Raw genomic sequence first — 22900 nt, forward strand, 5'->3', positions numbered from 1 at the left:
ACACACACCAGAGATTCTCTCTCACACACACACACACACACACACACAGATTGACAAGCACACACACTAGCACAGAGATTAAGACACACTAGTGCACACTAGCACAGAGATTAAGACAAACACAAGCGCAGAGATTAACACGCACAAGCACAGAGATTAAGACACGCACACGCACAGACTAGCGCAGAGATTAAGAGACACACAAGTGCACACTAGCACAGAGACTGACACACCACACCCACACACACACAAGCGCAGACAGACCAGCACAGGAGATCAAGACACACAAGCGCAGACACACCAGCACAGGAGATCAAGACGCACAAGCGCAGACACACCAGCACAGGAGATCAAGACGCACAAGCGCAGACACACCAACACAGGAGATCAAGACGCACAAGCGCAGACACACCAGCACAGGAGATCAAGACGCACAAGCGCAGACACACCAGCACAGGAGATCAAAACGCACAAGCGCAGACACACCAGCACAGTGATTAAGACACACAAGCAAACACGCACGCACACACGCACGCACGCACACACACACACACACACACACACACACCAGAGATTCTCTCACACACACACGCACAGATTGACAAGCACACACACTAGCACAGAGATTAAGACACACTAGTGCACACTAGCACAGAGATTAAGACAAACACAAGCGCAGAGATTAACACGCACAAGCACAGAGATTAAGACACGCACACGCACAGACTAGCGCAGAGATTAAGAGACACACAAGCGCACACTAGCACAGAGACTGACACACCACACCCACACACACAAAAGCGCAGACAGACCAGCACAGGAGATCAAGACACACAAGCGCAGACACACCAGCACAGGAGATCAAGACACACAAGCGCGGACACACCAGCACAGAGATTAAGACACACAAGCAAACACACACGCACGCGCACACACACCAGAGATTCTCTCTCTCACACACACACACACAAGCACAGAGATTGAAAAGCGCACACACTAGCACAGAGATTAAGACAAACACAAGCGCAGAGATTAACACGCACAAGCACAGAGATTAAGACACGCACACGCACAGACTAGCGCAGAGATTAAGAGACACACAAGCGCACACTAGCACAGAGACTGACACACCACACCCACACACACAAAAGCGCAGACACACCAGCACAGGAGATCAAGACGCACAAGCGCAGACACACCAGCACAGGAGATCAAGACACACAAGCGCAGACACACCAGCATAGGAGATCAAGACACACAAGCGCGGACACACCAGCACAGAGATTAAGACACACAAGCAAACACACACGCACGCGCACACACACCAGAGATTCTCTCTCTCACACACACACACACACAAGCACAGAGATTGAAAAGCGCACACACTAGCACAGAGATTAAGACACACTAGTGCACACTAGCACAGAGATTAAGACACACTAGTGCACACTAGCACAGAGATTAAGGCTGCTGGGCCATAGAAGGTTCACGCTGCACGCTGCATGCTGCACGCTGCACGCTACACGCGTGTAAAGAAAAGTGGACAAACGTAGCATGACTTGCTCTGGGCCATAGAACGGCGTTCACGTTGCACGCTGCACGCTGCACACTTCACGCGTGAAGCGTGAAATGAACATGCACACTTTTTTCTAGGCGTGAAGACGGAAATTCCAGTCAATGCATGCGGTCACCGCCGCGCCAGCCAATCAGAACGGGTCTAGGGAGATAACGCTATGCTTTCAGGGGAAAACTTCAGAAAAAATATAATTGAATGGTATAATTGAAAAATAGTTCTTCATCGGGATTGTCAAGCAGATTATAGAATGTTCGGTGAAATTCACCACGGGTTTCTCTCAGAAGGAAGTGTTCTCGGCTCCAAATTCTGTTCCTTTTTCTCTTCCTCTGTCTCAGTAAAAGCAGAATGAGGCAATCGTCGTCATCCGAAGAGTCCATATTGTTGGTTACTCGGTCAAAGTAGAACAGACGCAACACGTGAACATCCAAGCATGAAGTTTAATGGCCCAGGGTCCGGTTCTTCACGTGAACGTGTAGCGTGTAGCGTGCAGCATGCAGCGTGAACCTTCTATGGCCCAGCTGCCTAAGACACACTAGTGCACACTAGCACAGACATTAAGACAAACACAAGCGCAGAGATTAACACACACAAGCACAGAGATTAAGACAGGCACACGCACAGACTAGCGGAGAGATTAAGAGAGACACAAGCGCACACTAGCACAGAGACTGACACACCACACACACAAGCGCAGACACACCAGCACAGGAGATCAAGACGCACAAGCGCGGACACACCAGCACAGGAGATCAAGATGCACAAGCGCGGACACACCAGCACAGGAGATCAAGACGCACAAGCGCAGACACACCAGCACAGGAGATCAAGACGCACAAGCGCGGACACACCAGCACAGGAGATCAAGACGCACAAGCGCGGACACACCAGCACAGGAGATCAAGACGCACAAGCGCGGACACACCAGCACAGGAGATCAAGACGCACAAGCGCGGACACACCAGCACAGGAGATCAAGACGCACAAGCGCGGACACACCAGCACAGGAGATCAAGACGCACAAGCGCGGACACACCAGCACAGGAGATCAAGACACACAAGCGCGGACACACCAGCACAGAGATTAAGACACACAAGCAAACACGCACGCACGCAAGCACACACACACCAGAGATTCTCTCTCTCTCTCTCTCTCTCTCTCTCACACACACACACACACACACACAGAGATTGACAAGCGCACACTAGCACAGAGATTAAGACATGCACACACGCACAGACTAGCGCAGAGATTAAGAGACACACAAGCGCACACTAGGACAGAGACTGACACACCACACACACAGGCACAGATTAAGACACAAGCACACTCACTAGCACAGAGATTAAGACACACACCCTAGCACAGAGTGACACACAAGCGCACACACTAGCACAGAGCTTAACACACACACACAAGCACAGAGATTAAGACACGCACACACTAGCACAGAGATTAAGACATACTAGCACACACTAGCACAGAGATTGACACTGACACACACACACACACAGATTAAGACACACACTATCACAGATTAAGACACAAGCACACACACTAGCACAGAGATTCTCACACACACAAGCACAGAGATTAAGACACGCACACTCGCACATACACAATCTGTGTGTGTGTGTGTGTGTGTGTGTGCGCGCGCATCTTATTGTCTGTGCTTGTGTGTGTGTGTGTGTGTGTGTGTGTGTGTGTGTGTGTGTGTGTGAGCGCACGCGTCTTAATCTCTGTGCTAGTGTGTGTGGTTAAGACACGCACAGAGATTAAGACAGACACATACACACACACACAAGCGCAGACACACCAGCACAGGAGATCAAGACGCACAAGCGCAGACACACCAGCACAGAGATCAAGACACACAAGCGCAGACACACTACAGGGCTCGAAATTCATATATTTTTTCAACCAGCCAGCCGGACTAGTTACCTTCCAAAGTAACTAGCCAAACAGAAAATCTCATCTCATTATCTCTAGCAGCTTCATCCTGTTCTACAGGGTCGCAGGCAAGCTGGAGCCTATCCCAGCTGACTACGGGCGAAAGGCGGGGTACACCCTGGACAAGTCGCCAGGTCATCACAGGGCCGACACAGACACAGACAACCATTCACACTCACATTCACACCTACGGTCAATTTAGAGTCACCAGTTAACCTAACCTGCATGTCTTTGGACTGTGGGGGAAACCGAAGCACCCTGAGGAAACTCACGCTGACACGGGGAGAACATGCAAACTCCACACAGAAAGGCCCTCGCCGGCCACGGGACTCAACCCCAGACCTTCTTGCTGTGAGGCGACAGCGCTAACCACTACACCACCGTGCCGCCCCAAACAGAAAATCAACTCGCCAAAATTTCTTCATGTATGAATTTTACTTCTGTCAAAAATAACACAAAAGAGAGAACAGTAGTTACCATTGTTCATGACTACTGTGCATTTATTTCAAGACCTGAGTATTTTGATACTGGTTTTTTTGCACACTTTACAAATTGGCATTTGCTGTTCCACGTCCTCCTCACGATATCCAAAAAAATGTCAGATGACTGACCCCTTACTAGTTCTTTTAGGAACCAATTCTTCCGCTTCCATTTTTAAATTTGTCGCTGAAATTGACAGAGCTTACACGGTAGCCTATGCAACACCAGCGATTGCACAAACTGAGTCAGCACTGTAAACCGAAACTAGGAAATCTTCCCTCAAGTTCCTTTCAGCACCTGGATGTCGCCCGGGATTGGTTGGCGAGTGCGTGACGTTATTGTTTTTTTTACCCTTAGGCAGCCCCTCACGTTACTGCCTGAGGGACAGGGAGAAAACCACCGGAAAAGGTTTTAAACAAACACAACAAACGCAAGTCAGCAGATGACCATAAAATACTCGATAGTTACGATATAATAATTACAACCCCGATTCCAAAAAAGTTGGGACAAAGTACAAATTGTAAATAAAAACGAAATGCAATAATTTACAAATCTCAAAAACTGATATTGTATTCACAATAGAACATAGACAACACATCAAATGTCGAAAGTGAGACATTTTGAAATTTCATGCCAAATATTGGCTCATTTGAAATTTCATGACAGCAACACATCTCAAAAAAGTTGGGACAGGGGCAATAAGAGGCTGGAAAAGTTAAAGGTACAAAAAAGGAACAGCTGGAGGACCAAATTGCAACTCATTAGGTCAATTGGCAATAGGTCATTAACATGACTGGGTATAAAAAGAGCATCTTGGAGTGGCAGCGGCTCTCAGAAGTAAAGATGGGAAGAGGATCACCAATCCCCCTAATTCTGCGCCGACAAATAGTGGAGCAATATCAGAAAGGAGTTCGACAGTGTAAAATTGCAAAGAGTTTGAACATATCATCTACAGTGCATAATATCATCAAAAGATTCAGAGAATCTGGAAGAATCTCTGTGCGTAAGGGCCAAGGCCAGAAAACCATACTGAGTGCACATGATCTTCGGGCCCTTAGACGGCACTGCATCACATACAGGCATGCTTCTGTATTGGAAATCACAAAATGGGCTCAGGAATATTTCCAGAGAACATTATCTGTGAACACAATTCACCGTGCCATCCGCCGTTGCCAGCTAAAACTCTATAGTTCAAAGAAGAAGCCATATCTAAACATGATCCAGAAGCGCAGACGTCTTCTCTGGGCCAAGGCTCATTTAAAATGGACTGTGGCAAAGTGGAAAACTGTTCTGTGGTCAGACAAATCAAAATTTGAAGTTCTTTATGGAAATCAGGGACGCCGTGTCATTCGGACTAAAGAGGAGAAGGACGACCCAAGTTGTTATCAGCGCTCAGTTCAGAAGCCTGCATCTCTGATGGTATGGGGTTGCATTAGTGCGTGTGGCATGGGCAGCTTACACATCTGGAAAGACACCATCAATGCTGAAAGGTATATCCAGGTTCTAGAGCAACATATGCTCCCATCCAGACGACGTCTCTTTCAGGGAAGACCTTGCATTTTCCAACATGACAATGCCAAACCACATACTGCATCAATTACAGCATCATGGCTGCGTAGAAGAAGGGTCCGGGTACTGAACTGGCCAGCCTGCAGTCCAGATCTTTCACCCATAGGAAACATTTGGCACATCATAAAACAGAAGATACGGCAAAAAAGACCTAAGACAGTTGAGCAACTAGAATCCTACATTAGACAAGAATGGGTTAACATTCCTATCCCTAAACTTGAGCAACTTGTCTCCTCAGTCCCCAGACGTTTACAGACTGTTGTAAAGAGAAAAGGGGATGTCTCACAGTGCTAAACATGGCCTTGTCCCAACTTTGAGATGTGTTGTTGTCATGAAATTTAAAATCACCTAATTTTTCTCTTTAAATGATACATTTTCTCAGTTTAAACATTTGATATGTCATCTATGTTCTATTCTGAATAAAATATGGAATTTTGAAACTTCCACATCATCGCATTCCGTTTTTATTTACAATTTGTACTTTGTCCCAACTTTTTTGGAAATGGGGTTGTATATGTATCTCACACAGAATTTTTGGAGATATATCAAGTATATTCTGTATATCGCACAGCCCTAGTCTGGATCTTCGCTTCATATATATTTTTTATTTTCAACTAGCCAGCCGGGCTGGTTAGTGACAGGAATTACCCGCCAAATGACAAATTAAGTCACCTCGGGCAACCGGACCACCGTGAATTTCGGGCCCTGCACTAGCACAGAGATCAAGACACACGAGCACAGAGATCAAGACGCACGCGCACACGAGCACAGAGACTGACTGAGGCGCGCATGAGCACAGAGACTGACTGAGGCACGCACGAGCACAGAGACTGACTGAGGCGCGCACGAGCACAGAGACTGACTGAGGCGCGCACGAGCACAGAGACTGACTGAGGCGCGCACGAGCACAGAGACTGACTGAGGCGCGCACGAGCACAGAGACTGACTGAGGCGCGCACGAGCACAGAGACTGACTGAGGCGCGCACGAGCACAGAGACTGACTGAGGCGCGCACGAGCACAGAGACTGACTGAGGCGCGCACGAGCACAGAGACTGACTGAGGCGCGCACGAGCACAGAGACTGACTGAGGCGCGCACGAGCACAGAGACTGACTGAGGCGCGCACGAGCACAGAGACTGACTGAGGCGCGCACGAGCACAGAGACTGACTGAGGCGCACACGACCACAGAGATTGAATGAGGCGCGCACGACCACAGAGATTGAATGACGCACCTACTAGCAAAGAGATCAAGACACACAAGTGCAGAGATCAAGACACACAAGCGCAGAGATCAAGACACACAAGCGCAGATGCACGCACGCGCTAGCGCAGAGACCAAGACGCACGCACGCGCTAGCGGAGAGCCCAAGACGCACGCACGCGCTAGCGGAGAGACCAAGACGCACGCACGCGCTAGCGGAGAGACCAAGACGCACGCACGCGCTAGCGCAGAGACCAAGACGCACGCACGCGCTAGCGCAGAGATCAAGACGCACGCACGCGCTAGCGCAGAGATCAAGACGCACGCACGCGCTAGCGCAGAGATCAAGACGCACGCACTAGCGCAGAGACCGACGCACGCACGCACAGAGACCGACGCACGCACGCACAGAGAACGACGCACGCACGCACAGAGAACGACGCACGCACGCACAGAGAACGACGCACGCACGCACTAGCACAGAGAACGACGCACGCACGCACGAGCACAGAGACCGACACACACACCGACGCCCGCACGCACACAAGCACAGAGGTCGCGCGCGCACTAGCACAGAGGTCGAGACGCGCGCACGCACACCAGCACAGAGGTCGAGATGCCCGCTCGCACACCAGCACAGAGATCGAGACGCCCGCACGCACACCAGCACAGAGGTCGAGACGCCCACGCGCACACCAGCACAGAGATCGAGACGCCCGCGCGCACACCAGCACAGATATCAAGACAGCCGCACACACACCGGCACAGAGATCGAGACACCCGCACACACACCAGCACAGAGATCAAGACAGCCGCACACTAGCACAGAGGTCAAGACGCCCGCAAGCACACTAGCACAGAGGTCAAGACAGCCACACGCACACTAGCACAGAGGTCAAGACGCGCGCACGCACACCAGCACAGAGATCAAGTCACCCGCACACTAGCACAGAGGTCAAGACACCCACACGCACACTAGCACAGAGGTCAAGACAGCCACACGCACACTAGCACAGAGGTCAAGACGTGCGCACGCACACTAGCACAGAGGTCAAGACGCGCGCACGCACACTAGCACAGAGGTCAAGACGCGCGCACGCACACTAGCACAGAGGTCGAGATGAGCACACGCACACCAGCACAGAGGTCGAGATGAGCGCACGCACACCAGCACAGAGATCGAGACACCCGCACGCACACCAGCACAGAGATCAAGACAGCCGCACACTAGCACAGAGGTCAAGACGCCCGCACGCACACTAGCACAGAGGTCAAGACGCGCGCACGCACACCAGCACAGAGATCGAGACAGCCGCACACCAGCACAGAGATCAAGACACCCGCTTTAAGAACGAGCACGGCGTGAAAATTCACCAAGGCAAATCCAAGTGCAAAGAGCAGTTGCAGCAGCGCAAAACAGCTAGCATAACCCAGAGTTTAATCTCAGAGTTTGTTAGCTTTGTTTGTCAGTCGATGGAGGTCCAGAGTCAGGAGGCACACCACAGTGCTCAGGACCCCCTAGCTGTACCTGCTACGAGTTCAAGGATGAGCCAAGAAGCCCAGCGCATGGAGGGCTTGCCAAAGAAGCCGCGGTTAAACCTACCATCCGCCACGGACCACAGGTGGGCGCAACTGGATGAAGACCTCAGCATCATCCTAGACAACACCTTGAAAGGGGATGCTGTGAAAAAGATCAAGACTCTGGTGGAGACAGTGTACCAAGCATGCCACGACAGATTTGGAGTCAAGGAAGGAAAGCCTGAGAAACAGCCATCAGGCCCCAGTAGAAGGCAATGCCGCATTGCCGAAATGCGTAAAGATCTGCGAGAACTCAAGAAGAGGTGGCGGAAGGCAGAACATCAAGAGAAGGAAGCCTTGAGCGAGCTAAGTTCAGAGGTGCGGAGAAACCTACTCCAGCTGCAAAGGGCAGAGACAACGCGGAAAAGACAGAAAGAGAAGCGTCGGCAGAGGAAATCTTTCTTCAACAATCCATTCCGCTATACATCGGACCTCCTCGGCCAGCCCAAGAGCGGGAGACTGGCATGTTCCAAGGAAGAAGTGGAAGATGCTGTAAAGGCAGCACATAGCGACCCCAACAGAGACCTACCACTAGGAGAGTGCCCCTTCCCTATCCCAAAGCCCAATCCAAGCACCCCGTTCAACATGGCAGATTTCACTTTTGAAGAAGTAAGGTCAGTAGTGAGACGAGCTCGGGCGGGATCTGCTCCTGGTCCATCAGGGACATCATATAAGATTTATAAGAACTGCCCGCAATTGCTAAGGAGACTGGCCACACTCCTGCGCACACTGTGGAAGAAGAAGCAAGAACCCTTGCTGTGGACACTGGCAGAGGGCTGTTTCATTCCCAAGGAGCTGAATTCATCAAGCCTTGACCAGTTTAGAGAGATTTCCCTATTGGACATCGAGGGGAAGGTCTTCTGGGCAATCATTGCTAGAAGGTTGACTTCATACTTACTTGCCAATGGCTATGTCGATGCAAGTGTCCAGAAAGGAGGAGTACCGGGGTATTCTGGGTGCTTGGAGCACACATCGGTAATCAGCCAGATAATTAAGGAGGCAAAAAGTAACAAGAAGTCTCTCTCAGTGGTCTGGCTGGATCTCACCAAGGCTTACCCAAACGTCCCACACCAGCTTATCTGCAAGGCATTGCAACATTACCAAGTGCCATCAGAGGTCATCAATCTGGTGATGTCGCATATGGGCTCTCTACACATGAGGTTCACCGTGCAGGATTTTACCACCGAGTGGCAGAGGCTGGAAAAAGGGATAATGGCTGGCTGCACCATATCAGTTTCTCTGTTTGTGGCAGCTATGAACCTGCTGCTCAGAGCCGGAGAGTCTCAGTGTAGAGGGCCAATGGCAGCGGATGGGACAAGGCATCCAGCCTGCAGAGCCTTCATGGACGACATCACTGTGATGACCCCATCCATTCTTGGGACACGATGGGTCCTGAGCTCACTGGAGAAGATGGCCACCTGGGGCCGTATGCAGTTTAAGCCTGGCAAATCCAGGAGCTTGTGCATGGTGAAGGGTAGTCTGTCGAATAATACCTTCAGCATCCAGGGATCACAGATTCCAACCATCCAGGAGGAGCGAATCCGGTGCCTGGGGAAGAGCTATGACAGTACCCTGAAAGACAGCGGGAACCTTGAGGATACTGCAGCCCAACTAAAGGAGTGGCTGAGAAGAATAGACAGGAGTTTGCTGCTGGGCAGGTTCAAGGTATGGAGCTTTCAGCATGGCATCATACCAAGACTTCAGTGGCCATTTCTGCTCTATGACTTCCCTATGACCAGAGTTGAAGCAATGGAGAGGGTCTGTAGCAGGTTTATCCGTAAATGGCTGGGCGTTCCTCCAGCTTTCAGCTCAGTCAACCTCTACAGCAGGTCATCAATTCTCCGGTTACCATGTTCCTCTGTCATAGAAGAATTCAAGGCCACCAAGGCAAGGGCAGCATGCACGCTTTTGGACTCCAGGGACACAAAAGTGAGGCATGCAAGTGCCGCCATCAACTGCGGTAGGAAGTGGAAACCCCTTGAGGCGGTGAAAGAAGCAGAAGCGTACTGGAGGCACCAGGAAATTGTGGGCACTGCGTGTCGCGGACGGCTCGGGCTTGGCAACTACAGCGTCAAGAGCTGGTCGAAAAGCAACATCAGAGACAGAAGGGACTTGGTGGTACAGAGGGTGCGGGAGGCAACTGAAGAAGACCGCCGAGTTAAAGCAGTGGGGTTGGGCTCCCAGGCGCGCTGGATGCAGTGGGAGGGGGTACTCGAGAGATCATTGTCTTGGAAGGAGCTCTGGGGCACTGACCAAGGCAAGCTGAGTTTCCTGCTGCGCGCTGTGGCTGATCTCCTACCCACACCAAGCAACCTAAAGGTCTGGGGCAAGGAGCAAGAGGCATCCTGTGGCCAGTGCGGCGCCAGCCTCTGCACACTGAACCACATTCTGACCAGCTGCCCAAAAGCCCTGGCGGATGGGCGCTACCGGTGGAGACATGACAAAGTCCTCACCGAGGTCGCTAAGTGGGTCGAACTACAGAGGTGCCACGCCAACAAACAGCCACCAATACCACCAAGGCTCACAAGCTTCCAGCCAGAAGGCAGCAAAGTCTCAAAGAAAAGACCTGACTGCCTACCATCAATGCTATACCGCGGATCAGATTGGGAGCTGAGGGTGGATCTTAGAAAGAAGCTGGTCTTTCCTCAGGAGGTGGTGGCAACTACCCTCCGACCGGATATGATCCTTCTTTCAAGGAGCTCAAAGTCCATCATCCTCGCCGAACTCACTGTTCCCTGGGAAGAGAGGCTAGCCATATCCCACCAGGCAAAGAAGGCTAAGTACCAGGACATAGTGGATGAGGCGACCCTCGCAGGGTGGCATGCCACCCTCTACCCAATTGAGGTTGGGGCTCGGGGTTTCCCTGCCTCATCTATGCGCAGTTTTCTACAGAAAATCGGACTTGACTCCAGACAGGTACAGAAGGCTATCAGGGAGATAGCCGCAGTGGCCGAAAGTTGTTCCAGGTGGCTGTGGCTGTCAAGGGATCGTAGCTGGACCTCCTCTGCAGGTGAAGGCTAACTCAGCCCTCGCTGCCCCACTCAGGAGAGGTGTACAGGTTAAGGGGCGAAACACCTGTGACCCTGAGATACCTGCTGAGGATGCAGAGGGGTCCCTGTGATCACCGTGGTACTCCACCAGATAGAACCTAAACATCCACATCCATAGTTGCTCCTGCAGTCTCTGCTTGTAGCAAAGCACCTTTGGTGTTTATTTCATCTTAATATTGCATATTTTTACTTTGTATTTTTTTCAGTTTCACTCCTGAATGTATCAGATGTATGTATGGTGTCTGATTTGGTAACAAAAGTGAAAAGAAAATAAACAACAATGAATTGTATATAATCTTTTGATCTAGTTACAGTATTTAATAAAAAAAAAAAACCCAACAGTATTCTATTTTACCATACCCCAATGAAACCCCCTTGTTAATCAATGTATCACACATACCTTTTCTGTCTTTTTGTGGAAAAACGAATCAGTTTTTGTCACATTCAATTTGGGGCGTTTGTTGGGATTCATCTTGATCCAGAAGAGTGAGTCAGCAAAAAAAAATGCGGTTCTCCCGCCAAGAAAGAGGAAACTACAACGCAGGGTGTTTGGCAATTTTCGACCAATCAGAATTCGCGATTTATTCAGTCCGCATGTTACAAGATTCAGTGCGGGCCAAAATGGCGGAAACGATGAAATATTCTGATTTTTCATTTCAAGTTTTCAGTATTTTTCGTATTAAACTGTGTTTCTTACGATTTGTAAATGATGGCGGAACCACACACGGACTGGCCATCGGGAGTAGCGGGAGTTTTCCCAGTGGGCCGGAGGTTCAGTGTGGGCCAGCGGAGAAAAAAAAAAAAAAAAAACAGTTGCGCGCTGGCCTTTAATATGATAAGCAATGTTAACAGTTTCTTTAACAAACTGTTAACATTGCTTATCATATTAAAGGCCAGCGCGCAACTGTAATAAGCAATGTTAACAGTTTGTTAAAGAAACTGTTAACATTGCTTATCATATTAAAGGCCAGCGCGCAACTGTTTTTTTTTTTTTTTCTCCGCCGGCCCACGCTGAACCACCAGCCCACCGGGAAAACTCCCGCTACTCCCGATGGCCAGTCCGTGTGTGGGCGGAACATAACTGGATTTATCGGATGACATGTGGGAGTATTCATGTGCGAAAATTTTCGGCATTATCGTCCGTTTCAGTATCCGTCTGTGTGTATACTTGCCCGTTGAAATCGGCAATCGCCCGTCAAATTTACGGGTGGACGGGTCTCTGCCTAATACCTTAACGCACACCAGCACAGAGATCGAGACGCGCGCACGCACACCAGCACAGAGGTCGAGACGCCCGCACGCACACCAGCACAGAGGTCGAGACGCGCGCACGCACACCAGCACAGAGGTCGAGACGCCCGCACGCACACCAGCACAGAGGTCGAGACGCGCGCACGCACACCAGCACAGAGGTCGAGACGCCCGCACGCACACCAGCACAGAGGTCGAGACGCTCGCACGCACACCAGCACAGAGGTCGAGACGCGCGCACGCACACCAGCACAGAGGTCGAGACGCGCGCACGCACACCAGCACAGAGATCAAGTCACCCGCACACTAGCACAGACGTCAAGACACCCGCATGCACACTAGCACAGAGGTCAAGACGCGCGCACGCGCACTAGCACAGAGGTCAAGACGCGCGCACGCGCACTAGCACAGAGGTCAAGACGCCCGCACGCGCACTAGCACAGAGGTCAAGACGCGCGCACACACACCAGCACAGAGATCAAGTCACCCGCACACTAGCACAGACGTCAAGACACCCGCACGCACACTAGCACAGAGGTCAAGACGCGCGCACGCGCACCAGCACAGAGGTCAAGACGCCCGCACGCGCACCAGCACAGAGATCAAGTCACCCGCACACTAGCACAGACGTCAAGACACCCGCACGCACACCAGCACAGAGGTCAAGACGCGCGCACGCGCACCAGCACAGAGGTCGAGACGCCCGCACGCGCACCAGCACAGAGGTCGAGACGCCCGCACGCGCACCAGCACAGAGGTCGAGACGCCCGCACGCGCACCAGCACAGAGGTCGAGACGCCCGCACGCGCACCAGCACAGAGGTCGAGACGCCCGCACGCGCACCAGCACAGAGATCGAGACAGCCGCAAACTAGCGCAGAGGTCAAGACGCCCGCACGCACACCAGCACAGAGGTCAAGACGCGCGCACGCACACCAGCACAGAGATCAAGTCACCCGCACGCACACCAGCACAGAGGTCGAGACGCCCGCACGCACACCAGCACAGAGGTCGAGACGCCCGCACGCACACCAGCACAGAGGTCGAGACGCCCGCACGCACACCAGCACAGAGGTCGAGACGCCCGCACGCACACCAGCACAGAGGTCGAGACGCCCGCACGCACACCAGCACAGAGGTCGAGACGCCCGCACGCACACCAGCACAGAGGTCGAGACGCCCGCACGCACACCAGCACAGAGGTCGAGACGCCCGCACGCACACCAGCACAGAGGTCGAGACGCCCGCACGCACACCAGCACAGAGGTCGAGACGCCCGCACGCACACCAGCACAGAGGTCGAGACGCCCGCACGCACACCAGCACAGAGGTCGAGACGCCCGCACGCACACCAGCACAGAGGTCGAGACGCCCGCACGCACACCAGCACAGAGGTCGAGACGCCCGCACGCACACCAGCACAGAGGTCGAGACGCCCGCACGCACACCAGCACAGAGGTCGAGACGCCCGCACGCACACCAGCACAGAGGTCGAGACGCCCGCACGCACACCAGCACAGAGGTCGAGACGCCCGCACGCACACCAGCACAGAGGTCGAGACGCCCGCACGCACACCAGCACAGAGGTCGAGACGCCCGCACGCACACCAGCACAGAGGTCGAGACGCCCGCACGCACACCAGCACAGAGGTCGAGACGCCCGCACGCACACCAGCACAGAGGTCGAGACGCCCGCACGCACACCAGCACAGAGGTCGAGACGCCCGCACGCACACCAGCACAGAGGTCGAGACGCCCGCACGCACACCAGCACAGAGGTCGAGACGCCCGCACGCACACCAGCACAGAGGTCGAGACGCCCGCACGCACACCAGCACAGAGGTCGAGACGCCCGCACGCACACCAGCACAGAGGTCGAGACGCCCGCACGCACACCAGCACAGAGGTCGAGACGCCCGCACGCACACCAGCACAGAGGTCGAGACGCCCGCACGCACACCAGCACAGAGGTCGAGACGCCCGCACGCACACCAGCACAGAGGTCGAGACGCCCGCACGCACACCAGCACAGAGGTCGAGACGCCCGCACGCACACCAGCACAGAGGTCGAGACGCCCGCACGCACACCAGCACAGAGGTCGAGACGCCCGCACGCACACCAGCACAGAGGTCGAGACGCCCGCACGCACACCAGCACAGAGGTCGAGACGCCCGCACGCACACCAGCACAGAGGTCGAGACGCCCGCACGCACACCAGCACAGAGGTCGAGACGCCCGCACGCACACCAGCACAGAGGTCGAGACGCCCGCACGCACACCAGCACAGAGGTCGAGACGCCCGCACGCACACCAGCACAGAGGTCGAGACGCCCGCACGCACACCAGCACAGAGGTCGAGACGCCCGCACGCACACCAGCACAGAGGTCGAGACGCCCGCACGCACACCAGCACAGAGGTCGAGACGCCCGCACGCACACCAGCACAGAGGTCGAGACGCCCGCACGCACACCAGCACAGAGGTCGAGACGCCCGCACGCACACCAGCACAGAGGTCGAGACGCCCGCACGCACACCAGCACAGAGGTCGAGACGCCCGCACGCACACCAGCACAGAGGTCGAGACGCCCGCACGCACACCAGCACAGAGGTCGAGACGCCCGCACGCACACCAGCACAGAGGTCGAGACGCCCGCACGCACACCAGCACAGAGGTCGAGACGCCCGCACGCACACCAGCACAGAGGTCGAGACGCCCGCACGCACACCAGCACAGAGGTCGAGACGCCCGCACGCACACCAGCACAGAGGTCGAGACGCCCGCACGCACACCAGCACAGAGGTCGAGACGCCCGCACGCACACCAGCACAGAGGTCGAGACGCCCGCACGCACACCAGCACAGAGGTCGAGACGCCCGCACGCACACCAGCACAGAGGTCGAGACGCCCGCACGCACACCAGCACAGAGGTCGAGACGCCCGCACGCACACCAGCACAGAGGTCGAGACGCCCGCACGCACACCAGCACAGAGGTCGAGACGCCCGCACGCACACCAGCACAGAGGTCGAGACGCCCGCACGCACACCAGCACAGAGGTCGAGACGCCCGCACGCACACCAGCACAGAGGTCGAGACGCCCGCACGCACACCAGCACAGAGGTCGAGACGCCCGCACGCACACCAGCACAGAGGTCGAGACGCCCGCACGCACACCAGCACAGAGGTCGAGACGCCCGCACGCACACCAGCACAGAGGTCGAGACGCCCGCACGCACACCAGCACAGAGGTCGAGACGCCCGCACGCACACCAGCACAGAGATCAGGACATCCGCACGCACACCAGCACAGAGATCAGGACAGCCGCACGCACACCAGCACAGAGATCAAGACACCCGCACACCAGCACAGAGATCAGGACACCCGCACGCACACCAACACAGAGATCAGGACACCCGCACGCACACCAGCACAGAGATCAGGACAGCCGCACGCACACCAGCACAGAGATCAAGACACCCGCACACCAGCACAGAGATCAGGACACCCGCACGCACACCAACACAGAGATCAGGACACCCGCACGCACACCAGCACAGAGATCAGGACAGCCGCACGCACACCAGCACAGAGATCAAGACACCCGCACACCAGCACAGAGATCAGGACAGCCGCACGCACACCAGCACAGAGATCAGGACAGCCGCACGCACACCAGCACAGAGATCAAGACACCCGCACGCACACCAGCACAGAGATCAAGACACCCGCACGCACACCAGCACAGAGATCAAGACACCCGCACGCACACCAGCACAGAGATCAGGACAGCCGCACGCACACCAGCACAGAGATCAAGACACCCGCACACCAGCACAGAGATCAGGACACCCGCACGCACACCAACACAGAGATCAGGACACCCGCACGCACACCAGCACAGAGATCAGGACAGCCGCACGCACACCAGCACAGAGATCAAGACACCCGCACACCAGCACAGAGATCAGGACACCCGCACGCACACCAGCACAGAGATCAGGACAGCCGCACGCACACCAGCACAGAGATCAAGACACCCGCACGCACACCAGCACAGAGATCAGGACACCCGCACGCACACCAGCACAGAGATCAAGACACCCGCACGCACACCAGCACAGAGATCAAGACACCCGCACGCACACCAGCACAGAGATCAGGACACCCGCACGCACACCAGCACAGAGATCAGGACACCCGCACGCACACCAGCACAGAGATCAGGACACCCGCACGCACACCAGCACAGAGATCAAGACACCCGCACGCACACCAGCACAGAGATCAAGACACCCGCACGCACACCAGCACAGAGATCAGGACACCCGCACGCACACCAGCACAGAGATCAGGACACCCGCACGCACACCAGCACAGAGATCAGGACACCCGCACGCACACCAGCACAGAGATCAAGACACCCGCACGCACACCAGCACAGAGATCAGGACACCCGCACGCACACCAGCACAGAGATCAGGACACCCGCACGCACACCAGCACAGAGATCAGGACACCCGCACGCACACCAGCACAGAGATCAAGACACCCGCACGCACACCAGCACAGAGATCAAGACACCCGCACGCACACCAGCACAGAGATCAGGACACCCGCACGCACACCAGCACAGAGATCAGGACAGCCGCACGCACACCAGCACAGAGATCAAGACACCCGCACACCAGCACAGAGATCAGGACACCCGCACGCACACCAGCACAGAGATCAGGACAGCCGCACGCACACCAGCACAGAGATCAAGACACCCGCACGCACACCAGCACAGAGATCAGGACACCCGCACGCACACCAGCACAGAGATCAAGACACCCGCACGCACACCAGCACAGAGATCAAGACACCCGCACGCACACCAGCACAGAGATCAGGACACCCGCACGCACACCAGCACAGAGATCAGGACACCCGCACGCACACCAGCACAGAGATCAGGACACCCGCACGCACACCAGCACAGAGATCAGGACACCCGCACGCACACCAGCACAGAGATCAAGACACCCGCACGCACACCAGCACAGAGATCAAGACACCCGCACGCACACCAGCACAGAGATCAGGACACCCGCACGCACACCAGCACAGAGATCAGGACACCCGCACGCACACCAGCACAGAGATCAGGACACCCGCACGCACACCAGCACAGAGATCAAGACACCCGCACGCACACCAGCACAGAGATCAGGACACCCGCACGCACACCAGCACAGAGATCAGGACACCCGCACGCACACCAGCACAGAGATCAGGACACCCGCACGCACACCAGCACAGAGATCAAGACACCCGCACGCACACCAGCACAGAGATCAAGACACCCGCACGCACACCAGCACAGAGATCAGGACACCCGCACGCACACCAGCACAGAGATCAGGACACCCGCACGCACACCAGCACAGAGATCAAGACACCCGCACGCACACCAGCACAGAGATCAGGACACCCGCACGCACACCAGCACAGAGATCAGGACACCCGCACGCACACCAGCACAGAGATCAGGACACCCGCACGCACACCAGCACAGAGATCAAGACACCCGCACGCACACCAGCACAGAGATCAGGACACCCGCACGCACACCAGCACAGAGATCAAGACACCCGCACGCACACCAGCACAGAGATCAAGACACCCGCACGCACACCAGCACAGAGATCAGGACACCCGCACGCACACCAGCACAGAGATCAAGACACCCGCACACCAGCACAAAGATCAGGACATCCGCACGCACACCAGCACAGAGATCAGGACACCCGCACGCACACCAGCACAGAGATCAAGACACCCGCACACTAGCACAGAGACTAACGTGCGCGTGCACACGAGCCGCTAGCCAGCTAGCTAACGTGTTTAGCTCCTGGTCGAAATCAGAACCCGAGCCGGTTCTCTCTCTCTCACACACACACACACACACACACCATGTGAAACACCGCTCGCTCTCTCTCTCTCTCACTCACTCCTCCCCGGGCCGTGTGTTCGATGAGACCCAGCTCTTACCTGTCAGTCTGATTTTGATGCTTGACCCGTTCCTCCGAGTCCCAGGGTTCGACATCACTCCTGAAATTAATCTCCCCAACTCTGTCTCAGGCCCCAAGACACCGACTCCCAGCCCGCCTCGACCCAATCCACAGACCGGTGCCTGAGTGTGTTTCCCCCTTTAAGGAAAGCGGAGATTATTCCCTTCCTGGAGAAGCCCCTGCTCGTCGCTCCCGGACTCAACAACATACGCTAACATTTTTCGAGCTCGACGGCGCGCTGACATCACGCTCGTTCACGAGAAGAAAAAAAATACGTGCGCGCTCACGACAATCGTGCCAGCATCCGGTCTGCACGCGGGAGCTTGGCTACAATCAAAAATGGCGCCCTGTAGTGGCCGTGTAGTGAACTGCAGAGCGTGTCGAGCTCTTTGTCTTTAATGCTCCACGGTGCCATGGATTTATAAAGAAGAGATCTCATCTCATCTCATCTCATCTCATTATCTGTAGCCGCTTATCCTGTCCTACAGGGTCGCAGGCAAGCTGGAGCCTATCCCAGCTGACTACGGGCGAAAGGCGGGGTACACCCTGGACAAGTCGCCAGGTCATCACAGGGCTGACACATAGACACAGACAACCATTCACACTCACATTCACACCTACGCTCAATTTAGAGTCACCAGTTAACCTAACCTGCATGTCTTTGGACTGTGGGGGAAACCGGAGCACCCGGAGGAAACCCACGCGGACACGGGGAGAACATGCAAACTCCACACAGAAAGGCCCTCGCCGGCCACGGGGCTCGAACCCGGCCCTTCTTGCTGTGAGGCGACAGCGCTAACCACTACACCACCGTGCCGCCATAAAGAAGAGATTTGAGAGCTAATTAAGCTAAGAGTTTTATTGCTGCTATTAACACAGTGAGATACACTATATGCCCAAAAGTATGTGGACACCTGCCCATCACACGCATATGTGGTGCTTACCCAAACTGTTGCCACAAACTTGGAAGCACACAATTGTACAGGGGGTGTTTGTGTCCTGAAGCATTACAATTTCCCTTCACTGGACCAAAAGTACCAGCATGACAGTGCTCCTGTGCACAAACCAAACTTCATGAAAACAAATGCTGTGTCTCAATACGGATAGTTCCGTTAGTACACTGTGCACAAATTTTGACAGGAGTGTTGTCTCAAATTGAACACAAGTTGTACACTTGACAATCACAACATCCATCCATTATCTGTAGCCGCTTATCCTGTCCTACAGGGTTGCAGGCAAGCTGGAGCCTATCCCAGCTGACTACGGGCGAAAGGCGGGGTACACTCTGGACAAGTCGCCAGGTCATCACAGGGCTGACACATAGACACAGACAACCATTCACACTCACATTCACACCTACGCTCAATTTAGAGTCACCAGTTAACCTAACCTGCATGTCTTTGGACTGTGGGGGAAACCGGAGCACCCGGAGGAAACCCACGCGGACACGGGGAGAACATGCAAACTCCACACAGAAAGGCCCTCGCCGGCTGCTGGGCTCGAACCCGGACCTTCTTGCTGTGAGGCAACAGTGCTAACCACTACACCACCCACAATCTCAACATTTGACTACAATTGTTGCATCACCTGCAAAACTATCCGCCATCTTTTTTTGATCTCCTCTTAAAAATGAACACTTTTTACAAATTTTCCTCACTTGTAAGTGCCCCCTGTTTCATGCAGCATGGAAATTACATAGTCAAAAACATGCCATCCTCTAACTGGTTACCTCCGCCAAGGAGGTTATGTTTTCGGTAGCATTGGTTTGTTTGTCTGTTAGCAACATTACGGAAAAAGTAATGAACGGATTGCTCTGAAATTTTTTTCCAGAGGTGTGAGAAGTAACAATCCATTAAATTTTGGCGGTGATCCAGATCACCTTCTGGATCCTGGATTTTTTTGAAGGATTCTTGGCGGAGGTCTGCGCTCTCCGAGTGCTTTTCTAGTTGAAAATACGTTGGTGGTCCCTCCTCTTCTGGTATAGCAAAATGCAAAGAGCATTGAGGGTGTGAAGTGTCCACTCAGCTTTTTGACCATTGTAAGTACACCATCCATGTACTCACTGTGTACTGCATGTTGTCATAATTGTCAGAACAAATGCACTTCTGCACTCAAAATGGCAAGTGGAAGAACACAAATTGAGACAGCAATGGTGTACCCAGGTTGATGTGGAAGAGCTCGAGTGGCCTGAGCACTGACATCAACCCTACTGAACAGTGCTGAGTTTCCCAAAAGCATCGCAGCACAAAGATCATCACTAAATTGTAGAGCAAGCAGCACAATGAACCCTCTCTCTCTCCTAGTTAAGATGCTCTTAGCGTTAAGAGGCTTTTGGGAAACCCACCACAGTTATTTCAACTGTCTACGACATGAATAATGTGCAGATGTTCAGCTTTAATTTAAGGGTATTTACATCAATATCGAGTGAACAGTGTTCCCATGAAGATTTGGGAAAGGGTATTAGAGGCGAGATTGAGAAGAGAGGTAGCAATCTGTGAACAGCAGTACGGGTTTATGCCAAGGAAGAGCATGTTGGATGCAATTTTTGCTTTAAGAATGTTAATGGCGAAGTACCTGTACAGGGAAGGCCAGAGAAAGCTACATTGTGTGTTTGTAGACCTGGAGAAGGCATACGATAGAGTGCCGAGAGATGAGTTATGGTATTGTATGAGAAAATGTGGCGTGAATGAGAAGTATATTAGAGTGGTGCAAGACATGTATGAGAACAGTGAAACAGCAGTGAGGTGTGCAGTTGGAACGACTGAATAGTTCAAGGTGAAGGTGGGACTCCATCAAGGATCTGCTTTGAGTCCTTTCTTGTTTGCCATAGTGATGGATAGCTTGACGGACGAAGTGAAGCAAGAGTCACCATGGAACATGATGTTTGCGGATGATATTGTGATATGTGGTGAAAGTAGAAAGGAGGTTGAGTTGGGTTTGGAGAGATGGAGGTATGCATTGGAACGAAGAGGAATGAAGGTGAGCAGGAGCAAAATAGAATACATGTGCATCAATGAGAATGGGGATGAGAGTGTAGTGAAGACGCAAGGAGTAGACGTAAAGAAAGTTGGTGAATTCAATTACCTGGGGTCAACTGTGCAGGAAAATGGGGGCTGCGATAGTGAGGTGAGAAAGAGAGTGCAGGCAGGGTGGAGCAGTTGGAGAAGGATTTCGGGAGTCATTTGTGATAGGAAAATCCCAGCAAAAGTGAAAGGTAAGATGTATAAGACAGTAGTGAGACCAGCTGTGATGTATGGACTGCAGACCGTACCCTTAACGAAGAGACAGGAGGCAAAGTTGGAGGTGGCGGAGTTGAGGATGTTAAGGTTTGCGATGGGAGGTTGGACAGGATAAGGAACGAGCACATCAGAGGGACAGCACATGTGGAGAGCTTGGGAATTAAGCTAAGTGAGATGAGACTGAGATGGTACGGGCACATCCTGAGAAGAGATGCAGAGCATGTTGGAAGGAGAATGTTGAGGATGGAGCTGCCAGGCACACAAAAACGAGGAAGGCCAAAGAGGAGATACATGGATGTGGTGAGAGAGGACATGAAAGTGGCAGGTGTGGTAGAGAAGGATGCGGAAGACAGGGAGCAATGGAGACGAAAGATCCGCTGTGGCGACCTCTAATCGGGAGCAGCCAAAAGAAGAAGAAGATTGAGTGAACAGTGTAGGAATTACAGCACTTTTACGTGTATATATATATATATATATATATATATATATATATATATATATATGCATCCTTTTTTAAGGGATCAAAAGTACTTGGACAAACTAACAATCACAAATTAAATTGTCATTTTTAATACATTAAATTAATGGCAGGGGCGGCACGGTGGTGTAGTGGTTAGCGCTGTCGCCTCACAGCAAGAAGGTCCTGGGTTCGAGCCCCGGGGCCGGCGAGGGCCTTTCTGTGTGGAGTTTGTATGTTCTCCCCGTGTCCGCGTGGGTTTCCTCCGGGTGCTCCGGTTTCCCCCACAGTCCAAAGACATGCAGGTTAGGTTAACTGGTGACTCTAAATTGACCGTAGGTGTGAGTGTGAATGGTTGTCTGTGTCTATGTGTCAGCCCTGTGATGACCTGGCGACTTGTCCAGGGTGTACCCCGCCTTTCGCCCGTAGTCAGCTGGGATAGGCTCCAGCTTGCCTGCGACCCTGTAGAAGGATAAAGCGGCTAGAGATAATG

At 53.5% G+C, this 22900-nt stretch overlaps 1 protein-coding gene across 3 annotated transcripts in view; it reads right to left on the minus strand.

Moving 5' to 3' along the window:
- smurf1 (SMAD specific E3 ubiquitin protein ligase 1) overlaps positions 1 to 18937 on the minus strand; it is a 140137-nt gene extending 121200 nt beyond the window's left edge. For all 3 annotated transcript variants that reach the window (XM_060943047.1, XM_060943046.1, XM_060943045.1), the window contains exon 1: positions 18692 to 18937. In XM_060943047.1, the coding sequence (XP_060799030.1) occupies positions 18692 to 18746 (55 nt within the window). In that variant the 5' untranslated portion in view covers positions 18747 to 18937. The remainder of the gene's footprint in view (positions 1 to 18691) is intronic.
- Between the last annotated feature and the right edge of the window lie 3963 nt (positions 18938 to 22900).

This window comes from Neoarius graeffei, chromosome 16 (assembly GCF_027579695.1).
Source record: "Neoarius graeffei isolate fNeoGra1 chromosome 16, fNeoGra1.pri, whole genome shotgun sequence".
In the NCBI taxonomy this organism is placed as follows: domain Eukaryota; kingdom Metazoa; phylum Chordata; class Actinopteri; order Siluriformes; family Ariidae; genus Neoarius; species Neoarius graeffei.